The sequence below is a fragment of the Protopterus annectens genome, chromosome 1.part1 (assembly GCF_019279795.1).
Source record: "Protopterus annectens isolate FY-2018-M chromosome 1.part1, PAN1.0, whole genome shotgun sequence".
Lineage (NCBI taxonomy): Eukaryota > Metazoa > Chordata > Ceratodontiformes > Protopteridae > Protopterus > Protopterus annectens.
The window spans coordinates 811,181,338-811,198,714 of record NC_056726.1 but is presented as its reverse complement, the minus strand read 5'-3'; the positions used below and the strand labels follow the sequence as shown (position 1 = coordinate 811,198,714).

The 17,377-nt window shown below is 41.3% G+C and overlaps 1 protein-coding gene across 1 annotated transcript in view; it reads left to right on the top strand.

The window, feature by feature from the left end:
• Positions 1–17,377, top strand: part of LOC122807429 (cyclic AMP-responsive element-binding protein 3-like protein 3) — a 335,960-nt gene that overhangs the window by 38,825 nt on the left and 279,758 nt on the right. Inside the window, exon 2 of the mRNA XM_044078438.1 lies at positions 9,956–10,087. Coding sequence (XP_043934373.1) covers positions 9,956–10,087 — 132 coding nt within the window. The remainder of the gene's footprint in view (positions 1–9,955; positions 10,088–17,377) is intronic.

Sequence of the window (17,377 nt, the reverse complement as noted above, 5' to 3'; positions counted from 1 at the left end):
TGAACTTGAAAATTTAACTTCCTCGTAAATAATTTAAACACACATTAGAGTGTTAATACTGAGTTGAGTAGCATATTTTTGAACACCACATTTATGAAGAAAAGTACATACAACCCCTCCCCCAACCCTTTTGTGGCTACTTTTGAAAAAGCATGTGAAAAAAAAAGAGTTATGCCCTTCAACAAATTCAGGTTTATACAGGTTACAACATTACTAAGGATGAGTGGTTATTACTTCAGCAACTTAGGAATGACATCTTCATTAGGATTATGAAACCTGATAAGGGTGGGGGGATTGTACTAGTTAATAAAACTGACTATGTTAATCAGATTTCTACTTTGCCTTTCTTTACTGACAAGTACAAGATTACATTTGTTAATGAAATCAATGTGGCTTACAAGAAAATAGATTTATTCTTAGAATCATTATTACAAGGGTTAATTACAGCTGTGATTTTTAATTTTCTTTTGACCACCAAGCCATTGATCGCCACTGTGTTTGGCATCTCTAAGGTCCACAAAGCCATTAGGACAACACCTTACAGATTGAGTGCAGTCACACAAAATTCTAAAACTTACACGTTAACGATTTTTGTGGACCATGTATTAAAGGATGATGTTATGTGGTCCTATCTCACCTACATTCCTTACTCACGGGTTCAGAACCGAGAATCGGCTCTGACTCGGCCAAATTTCTCTAGCACGAAGTCTCTAATTGGCTGGGCTAACCCGGTATCCCTGGATGCACCTCGCCCTAGCCCCAGATCTCGTTTGCCGCTCGTAGAGTTAGGACGTGGTCTCGTTTGGCTGTGGCCAAGTACCCTTTTAAAATACTTCTAGTATTTTAGCAGTCTTCCTTTGGACAAAAGCTATTTTTATAGCTATCCTTGTACCTGACTAGTTGTTTAGTGTTTTGTGGTATCCCTACTGTTTTTGCGGGCTAGGCCCGTTTAAGTTAGAGGACCTAGTCCTCCCCAGTGTGTTCTCTTGTTGTGTTGTGCTGTTTGTGTTGGTGGTTAACTCCCTTTTAGGAAGCGTTTAAATTAGAGTTTCCTTGTCCATTTAAGTGCTTGCTGGTCTTCCCGCCTTCCTTTTGTGTTTGTCTCTGTCGGTTGTGAGTGGCGCAGTTGCTTACCATGTCGAAAGAACTGAAGGAACAGAAACCCTCTGGGTTTAAGAAATGTACAAAATGTGGCTATAAAATGTCCATTACAGATGGGCACTCTATCTGTGTTTATTGTCTTGGTGCTATTCACTTGCAAGAGTCCTGCAGTTTCTGTCATGTTTTTAGCTCTAGGGTACTGCAGGAACTTAAAAATAAACTGATTTTGAAGGGTCTGATCAAGCCCTCCTTTGAGGAGGCCTTGGAGTTGTCTCCGCCTTCTAGTACCATGTCTAAGCCTCGTAAGGCCAAGAAAAGATCTCCGGCTCCGTCTGCTTCTTCGGAGCCATCGGAGAAAGTTTGTAAATTGGATACTACATCCTCGGCTCCACTGTCCTCAGGGCTGAAGGAGAAGGACTCTGAAATGGATACTACCTCCTCGGCTCCATTGTCCTCGGGGCCGCAGGAGGTATCTGTTGTACTGGAGTCGACCTCGGCTTCTATACTATTAGAACCTCTTCGGAGCAGGTCACCCAGTGTCAGGCATGAGTCTCCAGTCGGGAGATCCAGATCTCCTTCTATTTCTTCCAAATCCTCTAGGCTGCCTGATTTGGATGTGGATAGGGTGGTCCAGAGGCTCTTACAGTTGGCGGTGTTAGCAAAACTGTTTTCGGCTCCGACCCTGTCGGCTCCGGAGCCAGTTCCCATTCTTGTACAGATGATTCCTCCTCCAAACACCCATGTGTCATCGGAGCCGGAGTGCTCCACGCCGAGTGATGTTCTGGTGTCGGCTCCTATACCCCAGGTGAGTTTATCGGAGCCGGTTTCGGCTCCAACCAGGTCGGCTCCGACCTCTGGTTTCAGCACTCGGGTTTCCTCAGTCGGACCCGAGGGGGATACCTCGGGATTCCTGTCGGTTCCAAGCCTCCCTCTCGGTGCTTCAGCTCAGGGAATCTCGACTCCGGTCATGGTCTCGAAGACTGATCGGTCCTCGGACTCGGGGGGACCAGCCTTCGAGGCCCTGAGGAGTGCCCTGGCCAGGTCATCAGGTACATCACCTGGATCGGTCACTCCATCCCCTTACACCCCGGCTAGAGCCTCTGACACCCCCTCTCCATGGACGGCAGAGCCCGAAGGTCTGGGGATACCCCCTTGAGCAGTCCCCTACTTTCTTAGGGCCCCTCAGAGTCGCTGTCTGAGGAGCCTCCCAGTAAGAAGTCATGCAAGAGGAAGCACATCAACTCCCAGGATGAGTCACTCACTTCCGATACCGACCTCGAGGAATCAGAGGGGTCCCCCAAGTCGTCCTCCGATGATGTCTCTTTCTCCGACATCCTGGAGATTTTGAGACAGAGAGGCGACTGGCCCTCCAAGACCCCCTCTGAGGAGGAGTCGGTATTCCTCAAGGCCTTCGGAGCTCAACCCTCTGCCTCCTGGGTGTCTCCACCCTTCGAAAAACTCCTGGACTTGATTTGTCGAAGGGTGTGGGGGAACCTTGATTCCGTGGAACCGGTGCCCAGACGTCCAAACAAGTTCCTGTCTGCTCCCCCGGGCAAAGAGTTCCTTACCAAAGGGGTTTTGGTAGATGCCTTGGTGGTGGCGGCAGCCACTCAGCAGGAAGTTGCACAGGCTTCTTCTTCAGTCCACCCTCCTAACAAGGAGTCCAGGAGTATGGACTGGTATGGGAAGCGTACCCTGTCTTCGGCGACCTTTACCTTACGGTCATTGAATTACCTCTATCATTTCACTCTGCTCCAAAGAGATCTCCTGAAGGAGCTAGGAGATGCTCTGACAGGTAACATGCCTGATGCGGTAGCGCAGACTGTTAACGCCCAGTTGTCTACCCTAGGGTCCATTGTCAACTCATCTATGAGGCTCATATCTTATGAAGCCGAAGGGGCGAGTAGGGCAGCTAGCTCAGGCGTAGCTCTCAGAAGGCAAGCCTGGATGCACCTGGGTCATTTCGCGGAGGCCTTTAAGTCTTCCTTCACTGACGCCCCCTTTGATGGGTCCTCTCTCTTCGGACCCAAAGTGAAAGACACCCTCAACAGATGCGAACAGGAGGGAAGGACCCTATCTGCCATAGGGGCCCATTTTTCTCTCCCTTTTAGGCCTTATCTCAAGGCTCAGACTAGGGAAAATGTGGTTCAAAAAGTCTCAGAGGTCTTTTCCTGCAGCTCAAGGTGAGTCCCCCTCCAGAGGCGGGGGGGGGGGTTATTCCAGAAGATGCCGTCCTAGAGGCAGAGGAGGCCCCCGCAACTCGAGAGACCACGACTCCTTTCTCGGTTCTTCCTTCCAGCATTCCTGAGGTTTTGCCCGACTGTGCTATTCCGGTGCCAGTCGGGGGCCGAATTTCATTGCATCCGGAAGCCTGGGAAAGCATCACCCAGGATCGTTTGGTGCTCTGAATAGTTACCGGAGGTTACACTATTCCCTTTGCTTTGACACCCCCTCCAGTCAGAAGGATCCCAGATGTCCCACCCAGTCAACGGGATCAAGCAGCACTAGAAGTTGCAAAGCTGCTAGAAAAAGGAGTCACCCAACCAGTCCCCTCAGACCATGTCGGATCAGGAACTTACTCATGACTCTTTTTGGTGCCGAAAAGGACAGGGGACCGGAGAATCGCTACGTTCTGAAGTCCAAGTTCCGAATGGCCACACTTCAGTCCATTTTTCCACTGCTGGAGAAAGGAATATGGATGTGCTCCATCGATCTCAAGGATGCCTACTACCACATCAAAATGGAGAAGGCATCCAGGAGTAATTTACGCTTCTGGCTAGGAGCCAGTCACTTCCAGTTTCGTGCCCTGCCCTTTGGTCTCACCACAGCCCCCAGGGTGTTTACCAAGTGTTTGGCAGTGGTGACAGCTCACCTGAGACGTCTAGGATTCCAGGTGTTTCCGTATCTGGACGACTGGCTTCTCGCCGCCCCCACCAGGCATCTGCTCGTTCAAGCCAGGGAGACGACCATCTCACTTTGCCAATGTCTAGGAATTACTTTGAACTGGGAAAAGTCTGCCTTGCAGCCCTCACAGCGTGTTGTTTTTATAGGCGCAGAGCTAGACTCTATTCAAATGCGCGCCTTTCTGCCACAGGACAGAATAAGAGTGTTGCAGTCTCAGATCCACCAACTGTTGCCCCTCAGAAAAGTTCAGGCCAGGTTAGTTCTTCAGCTCTTGGGATCCATGGCCACCACCATCATGCTGGTACCTCTGGCCAGGTTACACATGCGGATCCTACATTGGCTCCTGTCAGTTCAGGGTCCTTTCAGAAGCTTCCTCTTTCCCACTTGATACTTCTCACGGAGTGATGCAAACAGGACCTCCTCTGGTGGCTACGCTCCTCCAATCTGAATATAGGAAGGAGCTTGGTTCCTATGTCTCCAGTGGCCACAGTGACCACGGACGCCTCCCAGATGGGGTGGGGGGGACATTATCTAGGCAGGACGGTCCAAGGCACCTGGCAAGATCATGAGGTACACTTGCACATCAATGTTCTGGAGATGAGAGCGGTGTTTCTGGCGTTGCGAGCACTCCAGGACTCTCTACCTCTGGGAACGATTGCAATTCACTCGGACAACATGTCCGTAGTGTGGTACCTGAACAAGCAGGGGGGAACCAAATCTTATCCCCTCTTCAGAGAAGCCATGCAGGGAAGTCCAATGTGATAGCGGACAGGCTAAGCAGAGCTATTCTGATGCCTCGCGAGTGGTCCCTGAACAACCAAGTGGCGGTTCAGATCTTCAAAAGGTGGGGTCAGCCTTGCTGCGATCTCTTCGCCAGCCCCCTCAATGCCAAATGCAGCAAATACTTCACTCTGATCCCTCCACAGGGGGAATCACCCAGGGACGCTCTAGCTCACGATTAGCCCCCCCGGTCTGGTCTACGCTTTCCCTCCATTTCCTCTGTTACCAAGAGTGATACAGAAAGCCATATCCTTGGGAAGCAGGATGATCCTTATTGCTCCACACTGGTCTCGACAAGTATGGTTCCCTTTTCTTCAACCTGTACGCACTGGACGGTCCGTGGACTCTGGACCCAGTGCCGGACCGCCTGATTCACATGTCAGGACAACTTCATCCATCCCTGCAAACTCTCAGGTTGACAGCCTGGCTGCTCCACTTCCGTCGCTAGTCAGGCGACATTCCTTTTCACCTGAAGTGGTGCACATCTTGTCTTCTTCTCATAAGTCTTCCACCAGGAAGATTTATTCCAGCAAATGGAGGAGATTCTCTATTTGGGCTCAGGACCAAGGATTGGACCACTTCACAGCCCCTATTCCGTCGGTCTTAGATTTTTTTAGCCATGTTGTTCCGTCAGGGCTCCGCGCCCGCTACCATTAAAATACAGTTGGCTGCAATTTCCAGTTTTTACACATCTTATGAGCACTCTCTTATGGGCCACAAACTCTGTAAAGCCTTTCTAAAAGGCGCTTGGTTACTTCGTCCCCCAGTTTCAGAACCTGTACTGCCATGGGACCTGAACCTTGTGCTACAAGCTATTACGTCACCACCCTTTGAACCGGCTGCCACTTGTGACTTAAAATTCTTATCTTGGAAGATGGCTTTTCTGATAGCCATTACATTGGCCAGGAGGGTATCAGAACTTCAAGCCTTGTCCATTAAACCTCCGTATTTGATCTTTCATAAGGACAGAGTTTCCCTGAGGCTTAACCCGTCTTTCCTTCCGAGGGTGTCATCCACTGTCAGTCTCCATCAATCTATTGAGCTACCAGTGTTTTTTCCGAACTTTTCCAATAAAGCAGAGTTCAGGTTTCATCAGTTGGATGTGCACAGACAACTGAGATATTATTTACATAGGACTAAGCATGTTAGGAAATCTGATCAACTGTTTGTGTCCTTTTCAGAGAACAGAGCAGGTTGCCCTATTTCCAAGTGCACAATTTCTAAATGGATCAAAGATTGTATTTCATTCATCTACTCGTCAGCAGACAGAACTTTACCCTTTCCCGTCAAGGCTCATTCTACCAGGGCTAAGTCTACATCAATAGTTTTCCATGCTAGGCTTTCCTTGGATGATATTTGAGCTGCGGCCACTTGGGCTTCTCCCAACACTTTTATTACTCATTACAATCTGGACGTGGCTTCTAGGGACCGGGCTTCCTTTGATTCCACGGTTCTCAGGAGTATCTTCCTATGAGCCTCCCAGGATAGAGGTGCTGGGGACGCTGTCCCGTGAGTAAGGAATGTAGGCGAGATAGGACCACATAACATCAGTTAGTTATGTACTCACCATAACGATCGTTCTATGTGGTCCATCTCACCTACATTCCTATGTACCCTCCCACCTGCCCCCTTCCTAGAGGTTTTGGAAGAATATTGACTCTGTGGACCCTTCAAGGTCAGTGATTTTGTTCCCTTATCTTGCTGGAATTTCTTCCAGTGTTTATTGAGTATGGGTTATGATTGTTATGTTTGTTATGATTGCAAACAAGATCTGGGGCTAGGGCGAGGTGTATCCTGGGATACCGGGTTAGCCCAGCCAATTAGAGACTTCGTGCTAGAGAAATTTGGCCGAGTCGGAGCCGATTCTCGGCTCCGAACCCGTGAGTAAAGAATGTAAGTGAGATGGACCACATACATCGATCGTTATGGTGAGTACATAACTAACTGTTGTTTCTTCTACTAAATATATTTTGAAAGACTCCTGGGAATTTTTTACTAAGATGAAACAACATTTGTTTCAGTGACAACTGTGTTTTTTCAGCCATCGATGTAGTTGATTTATTTACAAGCATTCCCCACCAGATAGGCTTGGAGTTATTTCACTCTGCTATTGTTGAACTTACAGTTTGATTCCTAGATGATTCATTTTGTTATAGACATCATGGATTTGATCCTAACAATTTAATTTACTACGTGGGGGAATACTACTGTCAGGTTAAAGGGGTTGCCATGGGGCAGATTGTGCCCGCACTTATGCTAAATTAGTCTTGTACAGTTGGGAAAGAGAATGCATTTTTAATTCTGATTATAAACAACATTGACACCTATTTTTACATTACCTGGATATTTTTATTTTGTGGAAGAATTGTAACCAGATTTGTGATGAATTTGACTTGCATTAATCAAACTGACTTTTCTAACCTTTGCCTACAAACATTTTGATGTTAGTATAGATTATTTAGATGTGATCATATATAAAAATGAGAAGCAAGAATATGTGTAGAACTTATACAGGAAGCCCACTTTTTTAACAATTATTGGGATTTCTTTAGCTGATACCCAAAACTCACCACAAAAAACATTTTTAAGAGTCATTTGGTTAGGGTAGCAAGAATGTGTTCAGATTACAATGACTTTCTTACTTAAGCTGGCAAGGTTTTAAAAGGATGTCTGATGAAGCATAGGAGTACTACGCAAAACTGCTTACATGTTTTTACTAAATAAATGTTTTGGTTTTATGCCTGCTTGGATTTCTTGCAAGGTTTTAAAGATGTTTCTTGATAGAAGTTACTGTTATAATTTCTTAATACAAATTAGGGACACAGTAGTAAAAAGCTGGGGTACTAAGTACACACCATTGGGCAGCCACAGTGGTGCAGCAGTTAGCTTTGCCGCCTTACAGCAAGAGGTTCTCCGGTTCGATCCTCGGCTGGGGTGCCTTCTGTGCGGAGTCTGCATGTCCTCCCTGTGGGTTTCCTCCGGGTGCTCCGGTTTCCTCCCACATCCCAAAGACATGCTGTAAGTGGATTGGACACTCTAAGTTGGCCCTAGGTGTGTGTGTGTGTGTGTGTGTGTGTGTGTGTGTGTGTGTGTGTGTGTGTGTGTGTGTGTGTGTGTGTGTGTGTGTGCCTTCCGTGGAAGGTTGGGCGCCTGGCTGGCAACTCCACTCCCAATCATGAGCGGATATGTAATCTGCTGTGGCGACCCCTAACCAGGAAATGCCAAAAGAAGAACAAGAAGAGTAAGTACACACCATTAAGTGTGGAAAAAGTGGTATAATGTTAATGCTGTGTTTAAACACGCACAGGATTGTAAAGCGTGGAATTTTAAATTTGCTATTCTGGAAGTGGTTCCTTTAATCAACTGGGTAGCTCTTGGGAAACTAAAATTGAAAGGAGTGAACTGGTTTGGCAGCTGAGACGTAATGCTTCTAACACCTTAGGTTTAAATAATCATGTTTCTATTGTTGTTACTATTTTAAAATCCAGAGCAGCAAGACTACAGGGCTGCTTTTTATTCATAGTGTTCAATGTGTTTTTACACAATATGTTTTCCGTTTGTCAATCAGTTTTTTGTCACATTTTATTATTGATAAATAAAATAAAATAATTAGCTTAATTATGAATTTCTTTTGGTTGTTTTCAAACTTGTGACTTTTAATTATTATATTTAAATGGTTTTGAATCTGGTTTGTTATAGTTCTGATGAAGCTCTGTTTACTACTGACGATGAAAGCGCTTAACCAACTTGCTAATAAACTTTATAGTTTTTTTATGAACGGGTTGTTATTTCTTATAAGGACACCCAAGGTACTTTATTTTGACACTACATGAGCCAGTTGTTTTTTCAAGTGTTCTCTGTTGGCTGCATGGTCACACGGTAGGTTTTCTTGAGTTCTTTTGGTTTTGTAAATGTATGATTTATTGGCTCCCTGTCCCTTCCCCTACCATCAAGCCTCCTTCTCCTTTAGGCCAATTCATTCTACCCAGTCCACTGTGACGGGGGTCAATGGGAGAGGTAGGCAAGCACTGGAGATTCCTGGCATCATCTGGTGGACATTACAAGATGTATTTGCATGGTGTTTAACACCCACACCCTGATCAGAAAGCATAATGTAGCGCTGGACCAAGTGCATGTCCGTGCTTCAACACACCCAGAGTTACCAGCTAGAATATTTCCTCACTCCTTGCTGGGTTGTCACTGCCTGTCAGGTTCTTGTAGTTGAAGTACCTTGCCTTCCCTGGTGAAGCTGTAGCAATAAGACTCCACCAGCATCAGCTGCTGTCATCCCCCACTGCCCATCCTCTCCAGCATCCATACCAACTTCTGGGTTGCCTGGGCCATTAATCAATCCCATATAGTTTGCCTATAGTCAGGAAATGAATCAGTATTATGCATTGCCATCTCACTGTTTATTTTGTATTACAATTTGATCAGATAAACTCGCTGGATTCCCTTTTATCAACACGGCCCCTTTTCACTTATTTTGGCCTCAGAAGTGTTCATTTATGTCAGTAACTGTAGTCTAGCCTCCTTTCAGCAGCTTGAAACTCTTCACCATCATCCCTCATTGAATCATTGTCTGCAGTTGCTCTCCTTTACTATCTTTCAGAACACAACTCGGTCTTCCAGCCGTGGACAAGAGTATTCAGTGAGTCTTCACTCTCCTGCCATTCTGCCATTCATGTCAATGTATTGCTTGTCGTGTTTTGCATTAATTTTCACTATCATTTATATCATGGTGAAGAGTACCATCTGTGGCTGTGCATGTAGGCATGCATATTTAATGACAGCCAGAAGCACTGATTGAGCACTGGTGGCTGTAGCTGGACTTGCAGCAGTAAATATTAATTGTAATGGACTGCAGACTTCACTTATAGTTCACTGCAAGCATGGATGTGCACTCATCATGTTTTTCTTGCAGCAGTCTAACTGTGGTTTTATCAAACCTTGGTCCGAAGACATGAATTGTGACATAGAGTTCTTTAGTTTTTGAAGTAACGCAGAACACAACATTCTGAAGATGCTGAGTTATGTTCTTATTTTAAGTATAATGATTTTTTCCTGACTGCTGCCATGTAAATGTTTGTATTAGTGCCTGTAGTAGTTTGCTGATGTTTAAACAGTCAAAGAAGGTGCAATTGAAGGTACAATCCATTTTTTGTTCCAGATGTTTTACAGTGAGGACCCTGATGAAGTTGAGAGCATATTTGACTTCTTGTTTCAAAATGTGAATCCCTCTGGAGATGGTTTTGAGAGTGGCTTCAGTCCAGCGGAAGACTTGAGCTTCTTTGATCAAGACGTAGGTTATCAGGAATATTATTTTTTTGTGGGATTGTGTCATGATCTCTTATACTAACTGGCTGATAAAACTTTGGGGTACCATGTAGGATTTATTCAGACAATACTGTATTTATGAGACCTGATCTTACAAATCCCCTGAAATATCTGAACTGGGAAATGCTTATATAATTACTTTATAAATGTGTAAATATAATCTGCAAAAGATATTGTAGTGATTATTACAACTTATGTAGCAACTGTAAAACATTAAAATCTGGTAAATAAACTTGCAGTTTTAATTTTGAGCACTAAGTGTCACTTAAGTTTTTATGATCTGTCAGTTATTCTGAAAATGTTCTAGAATCATGTCTCTTAATTTTATGATTCAACTCTACTAGGCAATTCTTTAACATGTCTTATAACCTGTATTACATTAACTCCCTTTTTACATTTGTAATATATGTATCTTGAAGTATAATTACCATCTACTGTATTAACTTGTTTCTGTAAATCTTCATTTAGATTTGTTAGTGTTCACTAATAATCCTGTATGTTTACCTGTTAAATCTCTGTGTGCTGTGATAGTAAAAGTACATTTACTAGAACCTGTGTTTTCTGCATTCCCTATCTCTTTTTGCATACTTTGTCGGTGTTGTTTTAATTGTCTGTGTATTGTACAATAATCATTATGTTACGTGCACTTTATCCTGTATCAAATGAAACTTAACTTGTCAAACTTTGGGTATATTGAATTATTATTACTACTTTTTTTTAGCTAGTCATATAACTTGTCTTAATACACCTGCTACAGGTAATTCTGTCACTTTACCCATAATGCTAATGACAGAATAATGTGAACTGCAATGTAATTCCACAGTCTGTTCTGAAATTATATATGCGTACTGTTTATGCTTGTTGTAGAAACTGTCTAGTAATGCTGTTAGAAATGTGTTATACTGAACATTTATAATAACCAAGTATGAATGTTGTATTCTGAAAACTGTCACTAAAGTAATACTTATTGTACTAAACATCTGAAATAGCTGTGCATGAATTTTATATTCTGGAAACTAATGGAAACTAACACTAAAGGAATACCTTTTCCTGCCAGTAGCACGTCTTGATTCACCGAAGTTTTAATAAATGGAGTTTATTATTTGTATTCAGATATCAGTTCAGATGATCATGGAAAGGAAATTTACAGGATTTTTACTTTCAAGACAGAAGTCAGCTCAGATGTTCAGAAATTCAGTTTAGAAATTGAAAGGAAAGAACAGTTCTGTGTTCAGAGTTTCCAAAAGGTAGTCTAATTCAGCCATCATAGCTACAGAAGTCTGAGTATTCAGTGTGCAGTCTTCAGCTACAATGCTTGACTGTGGTTCAGTTCATCACCACTGTTATTTGGGACAGTTTCATTAATGTAGGACTTGTTCAGATCTTGCTGGATTAACAGTTTCAGTTCCGACTGTAATTACCTTCTCTGTATGCTGCTTAACAATTCCAGTTATTGGCAATCTGTTTATTTTTTTATTTATTTTTATTTTATTTGTAGTTTGTTAACCATTGGGCCGGAGTATGCCCTTTTTCAGTGGAGGCCCGGGGAGAAAAGCTGCATGTACATACATAAAAAATATCAGCAGTAATACAAATTAATACATGAAATGGTAGTGACAACAGTAACAGAGTTATTACACATTTTTACACATATAACAGAGTTACTACATATTATTAAACAATGTAAAAAAAAACACTGTATGGGTGCCATATTTTTCAGGCATTAAGGTAACTTTTAAGGGGAAATTGTAGGAGACAATAGTAGGAGAACAGAAGGGATATCTAGAAATTTTGAGACACTATGTTTGGTTGCAATGTACAAAATCTTTTATTTACTAAATAAAATGCATTTATCAAACTTTCAGTGAGCCAGGACTTTTATTATTTTTCTTTTATTTTTTTTTTAATTTGGTTTTAAAACAGTAAATAAACAAATCAATTATAAAATAAACAAATAACTATTTATATAGTTCCACAGCTGATCAGTACAGCAAAGTTATACATCAACACCAATTAATATTTTCAAGCAAGTCTTTAAGTTTAAGCCAAGATTGATATGATTTAGTAATATTAGAAGTTTGCATTTTTATATTATACAATTCACCACTGCAAATTATGTTTGCCATACTAATAAATTCAACACTAGAGGGGGTAACTTTACTTTTCCAATTTTTAGTAATTGCTTTTCTGGTTATAGCAAGAATGGACCAAAGAAGAGGCACTTGGATTTTTGAAATTATCTCAGGAATTGGAGCATTAAGTAAAACTAAAGATTTACAAATATTATATGTGGCTGACCACAGAGCTTGAATAAAGTTAATTTCTTTCCAGAAAGGGAGACAATTTCACATTAATTTACCATATGTATCCAATCAGCTATTACTTCAGAATCACATCTGCAACATTTAATTCTATTTGATTTATACCTAACTGTAATTTTGTCAGGAGTGACAAAAGCTCTATGTAAAAATTTCTAAGTGAAAAATTTTCAATATAATGAAGATATAGTTTTATCTGCAGATTTTAATATTAATTTCTTGTATTCTTCAGAGAAGTCTTCGTTGTTGATTTTTGAGTAGTTCCAATAGGAATTGTCTAAATATATGAAATCTAACTTAAGAATAGCAAGCACTAATATACCACGACACTTGACTGCCCAGCAGGGCAAGGCTCTTTATCCACCCCTCACCAACCAAGCGACTAAGCAGCTCACCCTACTATTCAGACATGACCAAAGGGCAACTTCAGGTGTACTGTCCAGTCCAGCTGGTGAATCTGGGTATCCTTAGGCAATGTTACAACTGCCTCATGTACACAGACAGCCCTCTTCTCCTACCACAAAACACTAACATATGTGAGAGATGCAATTATATAGCCAAACTGGAGGCTAAGGTATCTCCACCCAAGACTGGAACAGACAGTCATGAGGAGAAGGTTAACACTTGCACCACACCTCCAGCCTCACATAGACCTACTAAACCAGCACTGGCAAAAGGTACATATAAATACACAAAATCATACTCGGAGGCTCTAAATAAAAACCTGTAAAAGCATCAGAGAGCTCCAAAGCAGACACCCACAAAACCTGCACCTCCCGTCACAAACCAGACAACACATAAAACACAAAATCAATGTGCCACACAATCACAGCCCTTAAGGCAAAATAACATACCTAACACACTAGTAATAGGTGACTCAATAGTCAGGCACACTGACGCCCCACTCACTAGGCTGCACAAGGAGAAGGTTACTGTTAGCTGCCTGTCGGGAGCCAGAATCCGCCACATAACACAAGCACTCAGGTCACTCCAGAACAAGTACAAATATGACTCTCTCATTGTTCATGTTGGTGTGAACGACCTGAGCCGTACCTCCCTGGACTACATGAAAAGAGACATGGAAGAGCTCTCTGATCATGTAGCCCAGGCGGGTATGACCCTGACCCTGAGTAGCATCCTGCTCTCACCAAGAATGATACCTCAGTATAAAGAAAAAATGATCAATTTCAACAATTGGCTAAGCTTCTGGTGTCATTTAAAGGGGATCCAGTGTCTGTCAGCCTGAGACGATATGCTCGACAAGTCGTGTTGCTTCGCAAGAGAAGGCTTGCACCTGTCACCCCTTGGCTTTCGAATACTGGTCAAGGGTCTTGCTGCCCCCATAGTGCCTTTTTTAGGCAAGGCTCCAAATTCAAACCCACCTCTGTAAACATCACAAGTAAAAAACTGAGGGCTATGCTACTCAACGCCAGGAGTTTAAATCTCAAAATGCATGCGCTCGAAGCACTCCTAAGTATGGAGAACGTCGACATCTGTGCAGTAACTGAAACCTGGTTCAAGGCTCCAGAGAGCACTCCAGCACTACTGGGCTACAACTCATACCACACATTTTGGCCACAGAACACGGACCGAAACACAAAAGGAGGGGATGTATCCATATTCATCAAGGATACCCACACCTCCAGGTTAGTGGCGCAGCATGATACCTCTGAGATCATCTATGTGCAACTAACATTGGGCAAATCTGTAATGCAAATTGTGGCCTGCTACAGATTACCCTCCATTTCCCAGGACCACCACTCCGCCTTTCTGGAGATACTGGAAAACATGAAGGTCCTACAGAACACCCTGATCTTGGGAGATTTCAATTACCCTACCATTAACTGGGAAAACTACTTGAGTACAAACTCCCAGGCTCAGTGCTTCCTGGAATTTATCAACTCAAATGCCCTGGATCAGCTAGTAAACTCCCCTACCAGAGGCCACAACATATTGGACCTGGTCATCACCAACATGGGCGACAGGTGCTCTGTACCGGAGGTCAACCCGTCACTGGTTAGATCAGACCATATCCACACCCCACCACCACCACCCCCAACCAAGGAAACCACAGTGAAAAACTTTTCTAAAGCAAACTTCACCTTACTTAAGTCAGAGGTGATAAGTTTCACAGTACCCACGCTAAAAGATAACACTGCCCAAGATGCAGAATCCTTTACAGTTGCACTCTATGAGCACCTACAAGGATGCATGGATCGTGCCAACACTAGCAAAACCAAGACTCACTCCTCTAAGAGAAGGAAACCAGTCTGGTGGACCTCTGCCATAAACAGGTTATACAACAAAAGGAGGAAACTAGTTCAGAAAAAAAGCAAATCCCAAGAAGGAAAGACATCCCTGATCAGTATCAGTAAGAAACTAAGGTCCCTCATAAAACCATCCAAGGCTAACTTCGAAAGAAAAATAGCCAAGGACTCGAAAGATAACCACAAAGCCTTCTTTAGCTATGTCAAAAATCTAAGTGGCAACTCGGTCCGCTAATGTTTGGTAGTGGATTTTTACGTGCCGAGTTACCAGCCCTAACGCACAACCTTCAACGAAGGCACACCCATTCACGCATGCCTCCACACAGAAGACACTCTAGCTGAGAATCGAACACGACAACGTCTTGCTGCGAGGCGACAACGCTACCGCAGCACCACTACCGCGGGTTCTATAGTTAATGCAAAAAATAAAGGTGATGATGGATAGCCTTGTTTTGTGGCTTTTTGTAATTTAAAGGAATTTGAAAGAAAAGTATTTATTTTAACATAAGCATAAAAGTTATATATAACTTAGAAATTAGTGCAGTTAGCTTAGGTGAGAAATTATACACTTTAAGTGTTTTAAACAAATATGACAAATTAATCGAGTCAGAAGCCATATCTAAATTGAGACTAGTGATAGAAAGTTGTTTTTTAATTTTTATTTGCATAGTCTGTTAATGTATGTGTTCTTATTGTAGTATCCTGTACTTGTCTGTTTAAAATAAACCCCATTTGATCATTGTTAATTGGTTTAGGTATAAGTAGATTAATTCTGTTAGCTAAAGTGGACATGAACATCTTCTAGTCCACATTTAAAAGTGAAATGGATCTGTACAATGAACACTTTATAGGATCCTTATCTTGTTTTAAAATAGGTGATATAAGGGAATATTTCCGTGATGGGGACTTCAGCAGTTGTTTTTATTTCTGTATAGACTTTATCTAATATTTTAACTGCGTCATCCAATAGTATTTTATATAGTTCTGTTTAAGTGAGTGGTCTGTCAATTTTTTTTTGTTCACTTGTTAACTTATTTATATTTTCCCTTAGAAAAGTTTCAACTATATCAGTATCTAGGTTTTTGTATTACTATTTATATTTTCATAAAATATTTAAAAGCCCTCAAGAATACATTTACTCTGTTCTACTTTCCGTTTATTATTTCTATGTATTATAATTTCTTTGATATGATTTAGTTTATTCATTTTCTTTGATATAAGAGCAAGTTTATATAAGATTAAATGGTTTACTGAATATACCTGAAGTTTAAGTTTTTCCAGGTTTATTGAAACTTTATGTTTTAGAATTTCAACATATTTTGTATTTAAGTTTTTAAGTTTAGACTGAAAATCAAGTAATCCCTGTGGTATCCCCGAAGTCTCAAAACAACACACTAAAGTGTAGTGGGTCTAAAAACAAAACAGTGTAAGAAACTTCTCTGTGTGGAAGATTTTCAGTCCATATATTTCTAGTTAATCACTGTATATTAATCAGATCAGACAATAGTAGTAGAAGTAGTGAACGTAAACTCGTGAAGTCAAAAAGTAATAATAGAAAATATATAATTCTACAGCATTACTAAGTATTCGAAAGTAATCCAAGCAAGGCAGGCAGTCTGTTTCCAGTCGAAAATCCTTTATTAAGTACACAGACAAGCGATCCAAGTAAAACAGAAATAGAGTAATAATTTCCTCACAAGCTTTCTAAATATATATATATACTTTTTATCAGGCATGGGAGTGGTTTATTGTGCTGTAAAACAAAGTGTTATTGGTACACATGTTAAATTCACATCCCTTCCCCCATCAGTGTGACATTCGAGCTGGTCCTGCCCTACCTAGTAGCTGTCATAATAATATATAGCCCTAATGTACTTTAATGGTACATCTTATTTAACCAAATTATTAAGTCTGTGATTTTATACAAGGCAATATACTACATGGCTGGAAATATATCAACCTTAGTTCATTTTGCGATCAAAAATTATATATAAATATACACATATACATTTTGCATGTAAAAATCAGTTTTTATTTTCATAACCTATTGTTAACAAAGATCGCTTTCGTCCTTCTAGACTTCTTCAGGTCTGTGTACAAGAACCCTAAAAACCTATATAATTGTATAATTAGTTAGTATTGTTATTACCATCATTTTGAATAAAGTGGAAAAAAGAGAACCAGAAAAAAAATATATATATATGTATGAGGATGGAAACAAAATATACACTTAAATTTCAAATTATTTAAAATGGTATTTAAGTGTATATTTTGTTTCCATCATCATATATATATATATATATATATATATATATATATATAGATAGATATTTTATTTTTTTTTTTTTCTATTATTATTATTTTTTCTGGTTCTCTTTTTTCCACTTTATTCAAAATGATGGTAATAACAATACTAACTAATTATACAATTATGTAGGTTTTTAGGGTTCTTGTACACAGACCTGAAGAAGTCAAGTATACTATCAGTAGCAAACATTCAGAACTATTTAATAATGGACAGTATTTTAGAAAGTGATTCACTGTCTTTTGCTTATTATCCAGCTTGTATTCATTGATATCTTAGCATGTGATTCAAAAATTTATGATTATTTACTTTTAGACAGGAAGAAGTAAACTGGACAGCTCTTAGAATTGCAGAACTCACGCAGC